The sequence below is a fragment of the Myotis lucifugus genome, unplaced genomic scaffold (assembly GCF_000147115.1).
Source record: "Myotis lucifugus unplaced genomic scaffold, Myoluc2.0 scaffold_152, whole genome shotgun sequence".
Classification (NCBI taxonomy): Eukaryota; Metazoa; Chordata; class Mammalia; order Chiroptera; family Vespertilionidae; genus Myotis; species Myotis lucifugus.
Window position 1 is genome coordinate 1,883,208 of NW_005871200.1, and position 19,677 is coordinate 1,902,884.

At 36.8% G+C, this 19,677-nt stretch overlaps 1 protein-coding gene across 1 annotated transcript in view; it reads left to right on the plus strand.

Annotated features, from left to right (window-relative positions):
* Window positions 1-19,677, plus strand: part of ZNF292 (zinc finger protein 292) — a 90,275-nt gene that overhangs the window by 61,611 nt on the left and 8,987 nt on the right. The window contains 3 exon segments of the mRNA XM_023759333.1: window positions 5,316-5,518; window positions 12,596-12,732; window positions 15,709-15,850. Coding sequence (XP_023615101.1) covers window positions 5,316-5,518; window positions 12,596-12,732; window positions 15,709-15,850 — 482 coding nt within the window.

The following is a 19,677-nucleotide window of genomic DNA, read 5'->3' on the forward strand; positions in this document are numbered from 1 at the left end:
GGGCAGATGCTCATGCAGGAGCTGCCCCTTGTGGTCAGTGTGCTCCACAGGGGGAGCGCTGCTCAGCCCGAAAGCTGGGCTCACGGAGCACAGCCAGCGGTGGCAGGAGCCTCTCCTGACTCCGTGGCAACAGGCAACACTAAGGAGCAGTGAGCAGGTGGGCAGTAAGGAGCAAGGGGTCCTGGACTGCAAGAGGGCTCAGGCTGGGCTGAGGAGGGGAACCCCCCCCCCCCCGCACAAATTTCATGCACCAGGCTTCTAGTTAATAATAATTTTATATGGATAACTATATCAGAATTTAATTACTAATAATTGTTATTTCACATAAAAATTTTTAGTGTCACATGCTAACTAGATAGACCTAGGACATGAAATATTTAATCTTTAAAAATTATGTTTTATATCAGTTGTGTCTAAAAGTCATTTATGATCATGGAGTTTACCATACTCAGTTATAACCATAAAATTTCAGACTTAATAAAAAAGCAAGCAACTTCACTTAAGAAATTCTGAAATCTTTAAGTGAAACTTCTCTTTCTTATAAATGTAATATGTTCCTCAGGAAACGGTAAGAGGTGGGTGAATATTAAGACTATCTCTAACTGGTAATTTTGACAATGAAGTATACTTACCTAGAACATTTGTCTCAATCTTGGCTGTGCTTAAATCACCAGGAGAGTTTTTTAGACACACTAGTGCTGGAGGCCTACTTCAGTCCAATTAATTAGAGCCTCTGTGTGAGCTGTAGGCATTAGTACTTTTTAGATGTTCGAGCTTATTGTACAGGTGGGCTTAAGAACCACTGACCTAAAGCTTGAAATGTTGTGTTTTTATTAAATTTCCAAATTTAGAATTTTTTGATAATCCTCACCCAAGGACATGTCCATTGATTTGAGAGAAAGAGAAAGAGAAACATCGATTGGTTGGTTGCCTCCCATATGCACCCTGACCAGGGATTGAACCTACAACCCAGTTATGTGCTCTGTCCAGCAGTTGAACCTGTGACCTTTCATGTATGGGATGATGCTCCAACCAACTGACCCACACTGGCCAGGGCTGGATTTTTTTGACTAACATTGCTGAATTGATTTTTTTTAATGCATAAAAAGCACATAACATCAAATGTATAATTTAATTATTTTTAAATGTACAGTTTAATAGTGTTAAGTATGTTCATTGGTGTCAAGTACACAGATATCCAGAACTTATTTATATTGCAAAAGTAAAATTGTATAACAAAACAACTTCCCTTTTCCCCGACCCTCCACTTCCAGACCCTAGATAACCAGCATTCTGTTTTTTGTTTTTATGACTGTCTACTTTATACCTCATATAAATGGAATCATACCATACTTACTTTTTTTGTGTGACTGGCTTATTTAACTTAGCCAAATGTCCTCCATATTGTAGACTATGACAGGATTTCCTTCCTTTCTATGGGGTGAATAATAGCTGTGTGTGTGTGTGTGTGTGTGCGCGCGCGCGCGCGCGCATACCACATTTTGTTTATTCATCCATGTGTTGATGGGCATTTGAATTGCTTCCACCTCTTGGCTGTTGTGAGTAGTGCTGCTGTAAATATGAGCATGTAGATATCTCTTCAATAGTCTCCTTTCAATTCTTTTGAGTCCATACCCAGAAGTGGGATAGTTAGATCATTTGGTAGTTCTTTTTTAATTTTTTGAAGAACTTCAGGTTCTTCCATAGAGGTTGCAGCATTTTATAGTCCCATCAATAGCGCAGAAATGTTCTAATTTCTTCACATCCTCACAGACACTTGTTTTTTTGATAGTAGCCATTATGATGGGTGTGAGCTAATATCTTACTGTTTTGATTTACATTTATCTGATGATTAGTGATGTTGAGCATCTTTTTATATGCTTATTGGTCATTTGTATATCATTGGAGAAATATCTATTCAAGTCTTTTGCTCACTTTTTAATAGGATTTTATTTTTTGTTGTTGAGTTGTAGGAGTCCCTATATATTCTGGATGTTAACCCCTTACCAGATGTATAATTTGTAAATATTTTCCCCCATTCTGTACATTGCCTTTTCACTCTGTTGATTCTGTCTCCTGTTTTGATGCAACAAAGTTAAGTTTGTTGTAATTCCATTTGTCTGTTTTTGTTGCTTATCCTTCGATGTTATATCCAATGAATCATTGCCAAATCCAGTCTTGAAACTTTCCCCCTTAGTTTTCTTCTAGGAGTTTATATTTTTAGGTCTTACATTTAGGTCTTTAATCCATTTGGAATGTTTTATGTGGTGTAGGTAAGATAAGAGTGCAACTCTATTCTTTTGCATGCGGATATCCTTTCCCCAGCACCATTTGTTATAAAAACTGTCCTTTTTCCATTGTGTGGTCTTGGCACCCTTGTTGAACATCGTTTGCCCATACATGTGAGGGTTTATTTCTGAGCTTTCTATTTTATTGCATTACCTATATGTCTATCTTTATGCCAGTGCCATACTGTTTTGATTACTGTACCTTTAAGTGTGAGACCTCCAACTTTGTTCTTTTTTGAGATTGTTTTGGCTATTTGAGGTCCTTTGAGATTATAATTGTAGGATAAATTTTTCTATCTCTGCAAAAAATGCCATTGTGACTTTTATAGGGATTATATTGAATCTGTAGATTGCTTTTGGTAGTTGTAACTCTTAACATTATTAAGTCTTCTAATCTATGAGCTTGGGATCCTTCTATGTACTGTGTCTTTAATTTTTTTAACAGTGTTTTATAGGATCCAGTGTATAAATTTTTCATCTTGGTTAAAGTTTATTCCTAAGTATTTTATTCTCTCTGCTGTTATTGTAAATGCAATTTTTTAAATTTTCTTTTCAGATTGTTCATTGACTAGCTACTGAAGGATAAAAATCATAAAACTTTTAAAATAAATCTGGCAAGCTCTAAAAGAGGGAGTCTTTGATGTGGTATTATAAGTCTATAAAGAAAAACATGTTCTGGATTGCAGCAAAGTAGAGAAAGATATGGAAGAAAGGGGAGGAGATATAAAGCAGTTGAAGAGAAATGGACAAGGGAGGATGGTTTAGGTTCTCAATTGAGTATTAGAATGTAATCTACTTTTGATCTATTTGAATCATGAGCTTCAGAATACGTATTTTTTTCCTTTTAAAATACTTCTTCAGGAGGTACCAGAGAGTTAGGCATTTATAAACTTTGTCTTCAGTCTTTATACTTTTTGTCTTTACTGCTATAAACTTATTCTAATTAGATATAGTAGTCAAATGAGATTTTGTTTTTTCTTCTCTTACCACTGTATAAAGCTAGAAATTAGAAGATTCCATTATTCTGGTCCTGGTTCTGTTGTTAACTGGCTTTATGAACCTAGGAAGTCACTTGCCTTCTGTGAGCCTCAGTTTACTCATCTGCCAAATCTTGGAGCTGAACAAAATGACCTATATGAAAATATTCTGTATTTCTTTGAAATCAGTTTTGCCCTAAGTATGGCAGTGGTTTTCCATGTTAAAAAACAAACACAACTATGCTTTTGAAATTTATATTACCATATATTCTCCTAAATATCAAGTTAGCACAGAAATTATTTTGCACAATCTGTCATTCTAACTTACTTGCTGCTATTTGAGATTTTAGGGACTGTTTGCAGTTCTCCTGTTAAGATTGTCATCAGTTTTTTTAAATACTTGGCACCTGTAAATAATTTTTTGCATGATCTTCAGAGTTCATTGATTATGAATTATTGTGGGAGTATTTGAAATAATTCCCAGACTTTGTATCAGAGTTTCCTTTTGAGAGAACTATTGTATTAGGAAACTAAAGCTGTTTTTTCAAGTGTGTGATTTATTTATAGCTAGGATAGCTTTATTTTAACTTTAAAGTTTTTATTTAAAACCTTTACACATTTTGCTTTTATAGTGAACTGAGCTATGAAAAGATACAATTGAACCTAATAGGATCATGTGATATTGAAGAAAGAAAAGTAATGCCATGTATATGTAAGACATATAGTCAGAGGTACCAGAGAGTTAGGCATTTATAAACATTGTTTTCAGTCTTTATACTTTTTGGTTTAGTTTAATGTAAAGATTATAGAGTAGCAGGTACAAAGGTCTAGTTATCAAGAAAAAGATGAAATTTGGCATAGCTTATATGGTCATGGTTTAATATTGAGGAGCATTAATCATACTATCTTATAGACACTAGAGGGTAGCAAAGAATAAAGAAGGGAAGAGAATCTCTCATTTTTCATCTTCTAATGTGCAAATTACATACTAGACATATCTTCCAGTATGTTCATAAGTAGTGAAATTGTGTGTTTTATTTAAAGGGCATTTAAAGTTTTATTACTAAAAGCCTTCCAAAGGTTTCAAGTTGGCCATCACCAAATAAATTTTTCAATATGATTTTCATCATGGTAAAGAAAACTTTAGGGAAAAATTTAAACTTGTATTTGTTAAAATTTAAATTCTTCACAAATAGAAAAAAAATGAAGTTCTTATTTTTAGTGGATCAAATGAGCACTAGGAAATTAAAAGAATAAAATGTATGATGCTTAAGTGGTACTTAAGCAAATGTTGAGGTTTATTGATTGATGTTTAAAAAAAACAGCAGAAGTTCTAGCAGACTCCCCCCACCTTTTAATTTATTTTTGTCTTAATTTGTTCTAAAACACTTATTAAAGCAAGATAGACTTCAATCATTAGTACTGAAACACAATTTTAGTTGAATCTCATTTCCTAGAGTATCCAAACATCCTTTTGTGATTGTCTATATAGTATGTAATGCCCTAGTACTGCAAATTTCTAAGGATGCTAACTCCTGGTATTCAAGAATAAATGCAGCGGGGAGAGGGGAGTGTAAGAATGGAGTAGTATAATTTTAATAACATTGACTATTAGAATTTAATGTGAAATGATTTTATCATCAAGAAGTTAATTCATCTCATTCTAAATGGTACTCTCAGGGGCAAAAAGTATTTAATGCAATTTTTAAATGTTAGCTATATAATATCATTTTACTTATAAGGTCAAGTATTTTGTTATTACCATGTAACAGTAATAGTTGATTGCAAAGAAGGGTTGGGGTAGTTCCTGTGCTTTAAAAAAAATATTCCTCTTAAGTATTATATTGCAAACGAATTATTACCAAATGTTAATGGGTAGTTTCTATGCTTTTAAAAAATATACTCCTTATAAGTATTTTATTGCAAATGAATTATTACCAAATGTTAATGGGTAGTTCCTATGCTTTTAAAAAAATACTCCTTATAAGTATTTTATTGCAAATGAATTATTACTAAATATTAATAATATATTATGTCTTGTTTTTTAAAGTGAATGAATTTTTAGCTTTTGAGGGTCCCATCTTGTTGGATATGAGAATTAAACATCTAATCAAAACAAATCAGTTAAGTCAAGCAACTGCTCTAGCAAAGCTGTGTTCTGACCATCCAGAGATTGGTACAAAAGGTAGTTTTAAGCAAACTTACCTTGTCTGTCTTTGCACATCATCACCAAATGAAAAGTTAATCGAAGAGGTGAGTATATTTTCTTCTGTTAGTAATTCTTTTTTAAACTGAAGAAACTTTTAAGTTAGATTAGAATGCTTTGACTTCCCTTTCTCTTAGTGAGGGACCATTGTTAATCTTATTTTTGGTATGCTCTTGGATAGTGATTCTAAACAACTTTCAGAATTATAATGTAAAGTAATTTTATCTAGCTTCTGTTTTAAATAATTTGGATCTTTTAACTGCTTTGGCTGAAGTATGGGAAAGGTAGTGGTGACTTAACAGTTTAATAGAATGTTTATTATTTGTCAGCATTTGGGCCTTAACGTAGTTTTACCTGACTTCCAGATATTTGCAGATCTTTTTAACTGACTAATTTAAATAACTTTATAGAATTTATATGACTTCCCCCAGGAGTACTTTTTCTGTTTTTAATGTGTATAAAAAACATTTCATTTAATATTATATGTCTCATGAGAGCTAGATGTCTATATCTCTTCCTAATTATATGTAAAAATAAATTTTATATTTGCATATTAATGTAAAATACTTTCTTTGTGACACATGACTTTTTTTCCTTTTTCACGTAAAGCATAGTATTCATGTATTTTTATGTTTTACATTAAAGAATTCTGAGAGTAGAATCATGGTTCAAATGGAAATTTTGCATTTTGGGTGACTCTTAATTCCAAAGTGAAGTTGAAGGCAGTTGTCAGGGAATTAAATGTTGTTGTTCAAGAAATAGGGAATATGTATTGAAAGGATATGTATTTATATAAAACTAACATGTTAGACAGTATTGTGTGAGAATATAATGTGTACAAGTGTCTTGTATCTCTAATATAGGTATCCTTTAGCTCCAGAACAAAAGAGAGGAGAACAAAGGGATTGTGGGACAAACTTAAAGATATATAAATGGAAAAGTTGATATTTAAGACAGGGGACATTTAACAGAATATGCATGATCAGCTGAGTAGACAAAGATTTCAAACAGAAAGCTGAATGCCCATATGCAGTTAGAGGTTGTATTTGTAATGGACCAAGATTAGATGTAAGTCTGTTGTGTATAGCAAGGATAATGAGGATACTGAGAAGAGTGATGTCAGGCAATTTCTGAGCTGGATGGAGTAGAGCAAAGGGTTCTAGCTTAGGAAATTATACCATTAATTTCAACATTGGCTCATCTATAGATTTTTTTGTGCTATTTTTATCTCAGGTAATTGGCTTTTTAATCACTGTATAGCAGAACGAAATAGAAGATTGAAGTTTTCTTATTAGTTCAGAATAACTATGTAGACAAGTTAATATGCTGAAGTATAAAGTTTCTTGAGAATGTCTTTGATATGCGTGTAACTTTTTTTAAATTCTTAAATTAGTTATTATGCTGCTACATAAAGCTTTTATCTGTTCAGTCCCTGCCCTAAGTCATTCTGTCTATTGGTCCTTCCTTCCTGTAGCAATTTTTATTTAGTGAATGATGTGTGCTAAGCACCGGGATGTGGGAAAGCAGGGGGAGGGGAGAGTTAAAGGTGAGTAAGGCATAGGCTCTGCCCTAAAGAGCATCCCATCCCTTCTAGCAGAAAACTATCTAAACATAGGGCTGTTGGGTTAGCTTTGAAGTCCTATTTGAAGTTGAAGACTATGAATTTGTAATCTCCGGGAAAATAATTTTGTATTTTTAGCTGTTTTAAATTTAAAAATTATGCAATACTGAACCTAAATTAAATTCCCTTTTGGTTTAATTATTCTGAGTTGAGTAGCAGCAGCTCAGCCTACTCTGGGAGACCCTAAAGAAAATTCTCTATGTGGACTCTGGGTAGTTCTGATGTCAGATGAAATGATTTTATTTTTCCTTCTCCTGTTAAGCAGGAAGAATTAAGACATTCCATATTCTTTTTTTAAAAAATATATTTTTATTGATTTCAGAGAGGGAGGTAGATGGAGAGAAAAATAGAAACATCAATGATGAGAGAGAATCATTGATCAGCTGCCTCCTTCCTGCACACACCACACTGGGGCTCGAGCCCACAACCCATGCATGTGCCCTGACTGGGAGTCAAACCATGACCTCCTGGTTCATAGGTTGACGCTCAACCACTGAGCCACGCCGGCCGGGCCATTTCATGTTCTTGAACAGAATTCACTAAAGTCTCTGTACCCTACCCCAAAAACAAAACTAGGTCACATAATACAGGACAGAATTTCTGTGTAAGTCTACACATTTTCTTGTTAAAAGTCTCTTTTTGCTTAGAGATTGATTGATTATTCTTTTATATTTCTGTTACAAACATAGAAACTTTTTCTTCATTGTTTTATGTGAAGTAAATTTTCTTACTATTTCTGCCCCAAGTAAAGGTAGTCACTTTGGAACAATTGTTCCCATCAGAATAGGTATGCTTGCTCTCTCACATGACCTACTTCATTCATTTACTTTACCTGTCTGGTTTTTGTAAGCATTTGAGTTTTTTACCCATTCCTTAGAGTATGGTAGAAATAGATATTGGAAAGACTCAACTATACCTTGGATCTGTAATCCTTTTGCAGAAATCCTTATCGAATTGAGCCAGTAGGCAAGGGATTGACTATCTTCAAGGACTTTTTCAATGTGATAAAAATAGCAGCTAGCCCTGGCAGAGGAGTTGCTGCTGAGGGAAATTAGTATCTATCTGGCATCTCTAGAAGGAATGAGTTTTGGCCTGGTTTCTTGGGTTAGGTATAAAAACAAAGTTAGCAGTGTTCATTTTAAATCCAGTATTTTATTGTTTTTTTTCTTGTTAAAGTTAACATAGAAATTTGAATAGTAAAATCCTCTATCTTGTGTCTTTCTAGCCAACTTTTCCTCAGTTAATACTCCCCGAAGTAATCACTAAGTTTGAAATTTGATATATAACCTTTCTGACATTTTTCTTTGTGTATATGTATACTTATTATATACTTTACATATTAAAACATACATATAAACACCCTGGATGCTAGTCACTTTTCACATCTTATTATGGACATCTTTCCATGTTATTCCATATAGATTAATCTATTTTTTCTCATGGCTGCATAATTTCATATTACGGATTTGTAGTATATTTAAGGCATGGAGAACATTTAAATTGTTGGCTTGTACATACAACCTTTCATTCTTGTCGGGGGTGTACTGGTAGGGTAAATTTCTGGAAGTGATTAATTGCTGGATCAAAGCATCTACACATTTTAAATTAATACACAACCATGCTGTCATCCAAAAAAAGATTATGCTAATTTATTCTCCCGTAAGTAGTATATGAAATTTCTTCTTTCCTAATACTAGAAGGTTATCCATCTTTTAAATCTTTGCTAGCCTGAGAGTTAAAAAAATAAAAAATAGGAGCTCATTTTTTGATTTTTATGTTTTCTTAGTATGACAGGTTTATCATTTAACTTCCTTTATGGATGGAAAACAATTTTATTTTGATAAGTAAAGGACTATTTTTGAAATGTAATTAGAGCAAATACATTTTAAAAGTACACTTGGTAAAAGTAGATAATAAAGTATTGATGAAGTGTTGTGTATTTTTTGAATACCTGGCATAAAGAGCCATATTAAAACAAAAATTGTTCACATTTTTTAAATGATTTTTTTGCTATATAAACAGATTTAACATGGTATGTCTTTAACAAACTTCAATCTAATTGGCTTTAAGTATTTTATTCAAAATTCTAAATTTCCTGGTATTTAAATTTTTGCTCACTTTAGAAAAATATATTTTTACTGATTTCAGAGAGGAAGAAAGAGGGAGAGAGAGATAGAAACATCAGTGATGAGAGAGAATCATTGATTGGCTTCCTCCTGCATGCCCCCTACTGGGATTGGGCCTGCAACCTGTGCATATGCTTTGACCAAGAATTGAACCAGTGACCTCTTGGTTCCTGGGTTAATGCTCAATCACTGAGCCACACCTGGCCAGGCAACTTTTTGCTCACTTTTCAAAGCAGTAGAGAAGAGTTGGTAATCTCTACTTTGGATTTAAAAAATAATTCTTAGACATTGATGGCTATATTTGACATGTATTTCACCACAGTTTTAACTCAACCATTCATTAATTTAAATATGGTTTCATTTCCCCTGCCAGTCTCTTTAGTGTCACATTTTTAAAATAGGGCCATGTAGTGGCAAATCAGGGATTTAATAAAAGCTATCAAGTACACAGTACAAATTGTTTTCTTAGTATACCTATAAAAAGTGATGTTTTTCTATATTATTGAATATAGCAAATGATTCAGTTGGTATATTGTATATCTACTTATATAAAAACCATGGGTGGTGTTCATCACAACCATCAGAATCGCGACCAAGGGGAAGGAAGTCAGTCCTGCAGGGGTTGTCTTGGCAACGGCTGCTCCCGCCCCCGAGCTGTTTTCCGGTGAAGGCGGGGTTTGAAGCAGGAACTCGCCCTGGGAGCATGGACCCACTGAATCCTGGGTCACATTGCCAAGGGCTGCTCCCTCCCCAGCTGTTTCCCAGAGCTGTTTGGGTATAACATCAAGCCAGAAGCTCAACCAAGCAGAAGTCAGTCAGTCCTACAGGGGTTTCTTGGCAACGGCTGTGCCCTCCCCCGAGCTGTTTCCTGGAGCTGTTTCCAGTGAGGGCGGCGTTTGAGGCAGGAACCTGCCCTCGGAGCGTGGATCCACTGAATCCTGGGTCGCCCAGCAGCAGTCAGTCCTGGGTTACTGAGGTGGAGACCACGGCGTGGTAGAACTCTGGGTCTGGCTCAACAAGGGGCATGGCCGACCTTCAAACCAGACCCTGACAGTAGAAAGGAGGGAGCCCCATTCCTCACAGAATACGTTGTTGGATAGCTTGCTGTCAGTGGCCTGCCAGCCAGGAACCCCATTCTCCTGCACCCCAGACCCTGACGGGAGGGAGGAGGGAGCTCCTTTCCTTACGGAATCAACAGGTGGCCAGTTTGCTGTCAGGGGCCTGCCAGCTAGCAATCCTATTCACCTGCACCTTGGCCCCTGACAGCAGGGAGGAGAGAATATGTTTCAAGACTAACTATAGGAACAAAGTACCTCTGAAGCCAAAAGAAGCCATTGTTGGCAACAGAATAGAGTTAGAAACATCAATGAGAGAGAAACATCGATCAGCTGCCTCCTGCACACTCCCCAATGGGGATGTGCCCGCAACCAAGGTACATGCCCTTGGCCAGAATCGAACCCGGGACCCTTGATTCCACAGGCCGATGCTTCATCCACTGAGCCAAACCAGTTAGGGCAATTAATTCCCTTTTAATGTGCATGAATTTCGTGCACTGGGCTACTAGTATGACAAATATGTAGAGGCTATCTTAAATATATACAAGTATATGTTAAATTACTAAGTGTAAGCTAATGCAGGTAATATCATTAGGAAAATAAATTTATTTCCTTATATATAATGTACACATTTTACATCATTTGAACATTTAGCAAGAATGGCTTAGGTTTTAGAACAGCGGTTCTCAACCTGTGGGTCGCCAACCTGTGGGTCGTGACCCCTTTGGGGGTCGAACGACCCTTTCACAGGGGTTGCCTAAGACCATCGGGAAACACATATATAATTACATATTGTTTTTGTGATTAATCACTATGCTTTCATTACAGTGGGGCCTTGACTTACGAGTTTAATTCCTTCCGAGACCGAGCTCGTTAAGGAGCTCATTAACTCAAATTACTCTATCAACTCAGTGCAAAAAATCAGCCGAGAGACAGCTGGTATCTCAAAAAACTCGTTAGTCGGGACACTCGTAAGTCAAGGCCCCACTGTATGTTCAATTTGTAACAATGAAAATACATTCTGCATATCAGCTATTTACATTACAATTCATAACAGTAGCAAAATTACAGTTATGAAGTAGCAACGAAAATAATTTTATGGTTGCGGAGTCACCACAACATGAGGAACTATTAAAGGGTCGCGGCATTAGGAAGGTTGAGAACTACTGTTTTAGAAGATTAAAAAGAAATACTCAGAATTAAAGTAAATCAGAGTTTTAAGATAAAAGAATTGTTGTTAAACCTGAAAATGTAAAAATCAATATTTAGCAATAAAGGGCCTCATTGTGCTTGTGCCTGTGGAATTCTGGCAAGTGCAGAGACTTTGAAACTAGACCTGGATTGAAATCTTGATTCTGCCACTAATTAAGCATGTACCTTTGAGCAAGTAACTTTACCTCTCTGAACCTTATCTCTAAAATGAAGTTGTAGTATCTACCAGGCAAACTACTGTGCTGACTAGCAATGCTGTTTAAGAAGCTGGCATTAATAAATGAATAGTATCTGTTATTATTGTTATTGCCATCTTATGAAAAAGTAAAAACAAAACAAAAAAACAACCACACACACACAAAAACACAGCTCATGGGTTGATTTCCTAACATTTGTCTTAGAGCAAATGCTTGTGGAAATCATAGGTAAATTTTGTTTGTTTTATGTAGTAAATCATTGTAATGAGGTAGTAAATTTTAATTTAAGAAGCAATAGATTTAAGTACATAATTAAATGAAGCAAGTTGCCATCATCTAGGTATTATACCTTTGCATGCATGACTGTTGACAAGCTTTGAGATGGAATAATTGTATATGAAAAGAAAAATACTGGAGATTGGTAGAAAACTGAGGTGAGCTTAATTTAAAAGTGTTACATCTATATAAAATGTTTTATACTTTATTCCCTCAGATGAATAAACACTTTTTTTTATTAGTCTATATCCAGTATATCTTTCTGTATATTTCTGCTAATTCTAATGCTTTTTAAATTATTGGATAAAGGGGTAAAATACAAATACTGCAGCTTTACTTTCTCAGTATCATAAATGTGATTTAATGGGTAGAGAGAGTGCTTATAATTAGCATTAGTTATTTATATATAAATGCATGCTTGTAAAGTTCTTGAAAATAGTTGGTTTTCTGGCTTGAAGAAAGATTATTTCTTTAAACTCTAGCCTAGAAATGACAAATTACGAATTGATAGTGGTTGAGTTAATGCGGTTTTACTGATGAAAATTATCTGTAAATGTTTAATGAAAATTTGCAAGTATGTTACTATATATCTTAATATAATACCATTTTATGACATATTTCTATATCCTTTTTCTAGATTTCAGAAGTTGATTGCAAAGATGCACTAGAAATGATCTGTAACTTAGAATCTGAGGGTGATGAAAAAAGTGCCCTTGTTTTATGTACTGCATTTTTGTCACGTCAGCTCCAACAAGGAGAAATGTATTGTGCTTGGTGAGTTGCTTTTCTTTTGTAAAGAGAAGTTTGTTAAGTAAGAATACAAGATAGGTTGTGAGAATTCAGATAATTTAAGAGCATATTTTTAAAAATCTTTTTAAGTCTTATCAAGACGAAAAGCTTATTTTCAGATACTGTGTGCTGTTTAAACTGATTATCAAGTAGTTCATACTATAACTTCAAAAACTTTTTGTATTAAGGACCACACAACTCCTTAATATACCAGTAATGATCACATAATGATCCATATTGATGAGAAAATTTTTAATGTTGAAAAATGAAAGAAAGGTTTATTTTGTCTAGTGCCACAATAAATAATTCCTCACATATTTATACAGCCTATGATCGAATGTATCTATTTTTTTCCTCTGCATATTGCACACTTTGAACTCTATGAAACTGTTAGTCATTTATGTATGGAAATATAGTTCTTTTTTTTTTTTTCTATGAGAGCTCATTTTATATCACTGACTGCTTCAATGCACATTTCTTTATATATGGTACATTTCCAAGTGGGCAAAGGCTGTTATATTTAGTCATTGGGAAGGGGGGAGGGAAAGATACAGCAACAGAAAACTTAACTTCAGTTAACTCAAAAAACTTTAAGATCAGCTATCATAAATTAGTGCTAAAATTGACCATTTATCTGGTCAGTCAACAGCATTGATAATCTTTATTGTTGTTTTGCTATTATAGGAATAAAAAAGAAAATTTAGTTTATAGAATTCTGACATTTACGAATGTGTTCCAAGTGACACATGGCATACAAATAAGTATAGAGCAGGCAAGTTAAATAAATGGTTGTGTAATCAAAGATTTATAATGCATAATTATAAAGGTTTTCTGAGCAGTTGAGCTTTGTTATGAAGGAAAATTATATATGCAATATAGAGAAAATTAATATAAAAGTCAGGTAGAAAGATTCTGAAGAGAATAGATGACATGTATTTATTGAGGACAAGTAAATTTTCTATATAACAAGTATCAGTGATGACTAATAAATTAATGTATTATATTGGTTTTCTAAATTATCTAAGGTTATATATGAAAAGTGAAAGCAGTCTTATTATAAGACCTAAAGTAGAAGTAGGACAAAACAGAAGTTTTTGTTTAGAAGCACTGTTTAAGACAAGCAGTTGAGAATGGCTTGGGAGCTGAATGGTGAGGGCAGAGTTGGGGAGAATGAAATCCTATATAATAAAGTGGCGATATGCAAATTGACCCTCATACCATAACGCCACCACAAGAAGGCTGCGCGCACAGTGGGGGCAGTGCCAGCGGCCGCTTCACGTGGCTACTGCCAGGGTTTCTGCAGTCCCGCGCGTGCCATGGAGGTAGGGCCCGGCGGCTGCTGTGCATGGGGGCGGGGGGGGGCGGGGTCCTGGGTCACACACAATTTCACGCTACAGGTCACTAGTAGCAGTATAATAGTCCAGCTGGGAGGCTATGAAGGCTTCCTTATAGATGTAGGATGTAGTGAAAGAAACATAAGGTAACAGTCTTGGGGATAGTAAAAAGCAGAGGCTGATAGGGTCAGTGATAATGATGCATTAAGTTAGAAAGATGGTGAACTGTAAAGAATGTTAATCATCTTTTTCATATATTAAGTTTCAGGTTTCAGAAGAGATCAAAGTGGAGAAGTCTTATAAAGAAATAGGTGAAAGTGTTAAAGACTGGAGAGACAGATTTTGAAGTCCTCAATATATAGTTTAAAATCCAGAAATGAGCAAGTTATTCAAGTGGGTGGTGAAAAGATCAGAGTTCCTAGGAGTGGAAACTGAGGAAATGCTAATAGGAAGGCCTGTATTGAGGAGAATACTTGGTGAAAGAAGATTTTTGTGGAAGTTAACCATGGAGGAGAGAAGAGAAATAGAATGATAGGTAAAAGGGAGAAAAATTCACAACTTCAGTAAGATTATTTTCTATGAAAAATACATTGTAATTGCATTTGAATATATTTCAAAGTTCATTTTTTAAAATTTCTATTTTTTTTCACTGCTGAGACACAGGATAGTTAATTATTTCCAGGTTCTGTGTCATAGATTCTTAACATTTATCTAATGATAATTTATTTGAAATTTAATTGACCAATTAAATGGGTCCATTTTAAATTTAAGGTAAAAGATAAAAATTAAATGCCTTTTAAAAACCATTATACCATCAGTGCATTATATATATATACATATACACATACATATACACTAGAGGCCTGGTGCACGAAAATCATGCACTCGGGGGTGGGGGTCCCTCAGCTCGCCCTGTGCCCTCTCCCAGTCCAGGAGCCCTCAGGGGATGTCCGACTGATGGCTTAGGCTGTGCTCGTCAGCCGTGAGCCCAGCTTCTGGCTGAGCACCACTCCCTCTATGGGAGCGCACTGACCACTAGGGGGCAGCTCCTGTGTTGAGCGTCTGCCCCCTGATGGTCATTGCATGTCATAGTGACCGGTCGTTCTGGCCTTTGGTCGATTTGCATATTAGGGTTTTATTATATACTAGAGGCCTGATGCACGAAATGCTGCAAGGGGCTCATCCCCTGCCGCCATGGCGGCTACCTCCTCTGCCTCGGCCCCAGCCGCCATGGCTTCGTCCAGAAGGGCGTCTGGTCTAATTAGCATATTATGCTTTTATGATTATATATTATTTGCATATTAGGGTACACACATTTTGTATTTCTTACTAAAATTCAGATGTGGCTCAAAATTACCATTTATTTAAATTATTTAAATGTCAGGTACTTTCCTAGTAAAAGGCAGTGCTTTTCTCTCTGAGATTGAAAAATAATAATAAGATGGTAAAGTATATCCTGATTTTATTTAGTCTTAGAAATTTGAGATTTTTATTTTGCTTTTAATAAGCTTGCTTATACCTGTAGAATTCAAATGTAAAATCAGTTTTAATTTCAAGTGTAATGACTGCATTGTCATAGTCTAAGTTTATTACCTTATTGCTCCAACTTATTTTTATACATTTTTAGGGAACTCACTCTCTTTTGGAGTAAATTACAGCAGAGAGTAGAACCATCTGTACATGTGTACCTGGAAAGATGTCGTCAACTTTCTTTGTTAACCAAGACAGTATATCACATTTTCTTCCTGATTAAAGTTATTAATTCAGAGGTAAGAATAATCAAGGTATCTTTTCTTAATTCAAAATACATAAATTATCTTTAATAAGAGTCTTATTTTGGCACCTTTTCCACTGACTTTTATTTCATTTAATGCTTTTGAACATTGATTTTTTTATAGTCCTTTAAAACATTTGATGCAGAGAAACTTAAAAATGCAAATGAGAGCCAGGAGTTTGCTCTTAGCCTGTAGAAAAGTAACATATTTAATATTTGTAGTTTACCATTCTATAATTTTCACTCGTAGGTGTCATTCTATTTTGATAATTTGCCACTATAGAAATGTAGAGATTATAAAGAGAAATACACAGTTGGCTTCCTTTGCCAGCCATCTGGCAGATCACACGATCTAAAAATCCTTCTTCTACAGAACACCCAGAAATACTTGATAAAATAAACCAATTTTTTTTAATGTATAATAACTGAGATTGCAAGGATTAGGGAGATCCCCAGGCTCAAAATGAAGAAGAACCTGTAAAGTGGAGCAGAGAGCTTGAGCTGATAGTGAACCTCTCCTTCCTGGTGGATATTGAGATGTAAGGGGTTTGAGTTTTAATATTTACATGGGGACAGAAGAGCCATATGAGGATAGGAGATAAGATCTTGGCTCTCTCAAGTTGGAGAGTTAGAGCTAAGTTCTATGTCTCTCTTCCCTCCTCCGCCAACCTGTAAAGTACTATAATTTAATTGAAAAGTAGATTAGAAAAATATTACTAACACAGATGGATGATAGGGAACCTTATGCATGTCCAACTGCGCTGCGAGGCAGAGGACAAAATGTTTCCTCTAAGAAGTTATAACCATTAGTCTACCCCCACACAGATGTGGAGTCCAACAATAAAAAATATATATTAAAAAAAAAATCAATGGGAAAAATACCTTGGATGAGGATTAACAAAAAACAACACATACACACGAAACAACTTTGTTATAAATAAAGTTGAAATCTTAACGCCAACAAAACAATAAACTACCAAAATTTTTATTCTTCTGCATATTTAACTTCTATGAGTAATTAAAAATTAAGTTTATAAGTAATATTCATATCATAAACTGATTATATAAGAAGTGTTTTTAAAGTTAAGTTTGAAATCACAGTTTCCCATAAGTACATGTAATTAAATAATTAGTCCATAAGAATTTACTTAATAACCTCATTTGATAAAAGTACTGATAGCACCAGCTTAATTATGAGCCATAGAACAGAAAGCTAAGTGATACCAATTTAAAGGAGGAATAGAGACAAATGGCCCTTCCTGGCACTGGTATAGCAGCAGGCAAGCTTCTAAAAAAAATGCAAGGTTTTATATTTGTAATCCCACTCTTTTCTGTTCCTTTCCTCTGGCTGGCTAGTATCCTTGACTCAAAGCTACCCAAGGCTTACATGCTGATATCAGTTCCCCATGTACATCCCTGTAATCCTTTCCTAGCCTTCCACAGCATTATATCTTATCCTGCTTCAAAATTCTTAAATGGTTACCTATGTATTTCAAAATTAAAAATAACTAAGCATGGAATACAAAAGGGTCTTCACAATCTAACCTGTGTGTCATCTCATCTAGCTTCATCTTTTTACCTTTCCCCCTACCCAAATAGCCTACAATTCCAGGCAAACTGACCTCATCTCTCCCCACCCCTCCATATGATAAAATAGGAGTGACCTAATTGTCTACTATTATGAGTAGCCCCTAAGGCAGCGATTCTCAACCTGTAGGTCGAGACCCCTTTGGCGGCCGAACGACCCTTTCACAGGGGTCACCTAAGACCATCCTGCATATCAGATATTTACATTACAATTCATAACAGTAGCAACATCACAGTTATGAATTAGCAACGAAAATAATTTTATGGTTGGGTCACAACATGAGGAACTGTATTTAAAGGGCCAGAAGGTTGAGAACCACTGCCTAAGGTAACAACGATGCAAACGTTTTTACTGTAAAAGTTTTCTGGCTCAAATCTATCTCAAAGTAGTATAAAATAATGATTCAATTTTATGTGAAAGCCAGAGACAACCATATGGTTCCACCTCTTTCCCAATTGTTCTTTCTTCACTATCACTTATAAAAATGGGTTTTATGTTCTTATTTTGTCCATTTTTTTTTTGTTTGTTTTCTTCTTCGTCTTCGTGCCCTTCCTTTTCTTGAAATTAAGTCCAGTTCAGTATACCAGCCTCCTTTCCTCACTCTTCTTTTTGGCTCACAAATCTAAGCTTCTGTTTATTAAAATATTTAATTTTCTTCATAATCTGTGAAAATACAGACCCTGTCAGGTATTTTGACTTCTTTTCTTTCTTGCCTTTTCATCTGATACAACACATATTTCATTCTCATAAATGTGGCCACATATTTTGGCTGGCTTGTTTTTTATATATATACTAGAGGCCCGGTGCACAAAAATTTGTGCACTCGGGGGGGAAGGGGGGGCCCCTCAGCCCGGCCTGTGCCCTCTCGCAGTCTGGGACCCCTCGGGAGATAACGACCTGCTGGCTTAGGCCTGCTCCCGGTTGGCAGAGGGCAGGCCCAATCCCTAGATGCAGCCCCTGGTCAGGCTCAGAGCAGGGCTGATTGGGGAGTTGGGGCGCTGCCCCCTATCATGCACAGAGCAGGGCGGATTGGGAGGTTGCGATGCCACCCTCAGTCACGCTCAGGGTAGGGCTGATTGGGGGGTTGGGGCACCACCTCCTATCACACTCAAGGCAGGGTCAATGGGGAGGTTTCGGCACCACCCCCTGTGATGCACAGAGCAGGGCCAATCAGGGGGTTGGGGCGCTGCCCCCTGTCACTCACAGAGCAGGGCCAATCAGGGGGTTGGGGCACTGCCCCCTGTCACGCACAGAGTAGGGCCGATAGGGGAGTTAGGGCACCGCCCCCTGTCACACACACAGCAGGGCAGATCAGGGGGTTGGTGCACCGCCCTCTATCACCCACAGAGCAGAGCCGATCAGGGGGTTGGGGCGCCGCCACTGTCACACACAGGGCAGGGCCGATGGGGAGGTTATGGCTCTACCCCGTCACACACAGAGCAGGGCCCGTGGGGGGGGGGGGGCGGTTGGGGCGCCACCCCCTGTCACACACAGAGCCGCAGGGCAATCAGGGGGTTTGGGGCGCTGCACCCTGTCATGCTGATCTGGTGCCAGGAGGCCTCGCGGCTCCGCTGATCCCGGTGCTGGGAGGCATATTACCCTTTTACTATATAGGATAGAGGCCTGGGGGCTGGCTGGTTTGTCCTGAAGGGTGTCCTGGATCAGGGTGGGGGTCCCCACTGGGGTGCCTGGCCAGCCTGGATGAGGGGATGATGGCTGTTTGCAGCTGGTCACACACCCTTCAGGGTGGGGGTCCCCACTGGGATGCCTGGCCAGTCTGGGTGAGGGGCTGAGGGCTGCTTTCAGGCTGACTGAAGCTCCCAACCGCTCCTTTTTTTCTTTTTTTTTTTCTTCTGGGCCAGCTTTAGCTCTGGCTCTAGCTCTGAGGCTTCGTATCTGGTTTGTTTGCCGTTCTATAATTGAAACAATGTATAACTTCAGCTCTGAGATCCCAGCTGGCTATATTTGTTAGAATGTTTCAAACTGCCAGCTCAGAGGCCGGCAAGTCACGGGAGCAAGCAAGCCTCACGTTCGCTTCCAGCTGCCTGGCTGCCGGCCGCCATCTTGGCTGACAGTTAATTTGCATAAGGATACGCTGATTAGCCAATGGGAAGGGTAGCGGTTGTACGCCAATTACCATGTTTCTCTTTTATTAGTGTAGATTCCCTTTTAAACCCATTTTATCTTCATGTATCTTTCAAATGACTTACATTCATTACTGCTATCCTATCTAA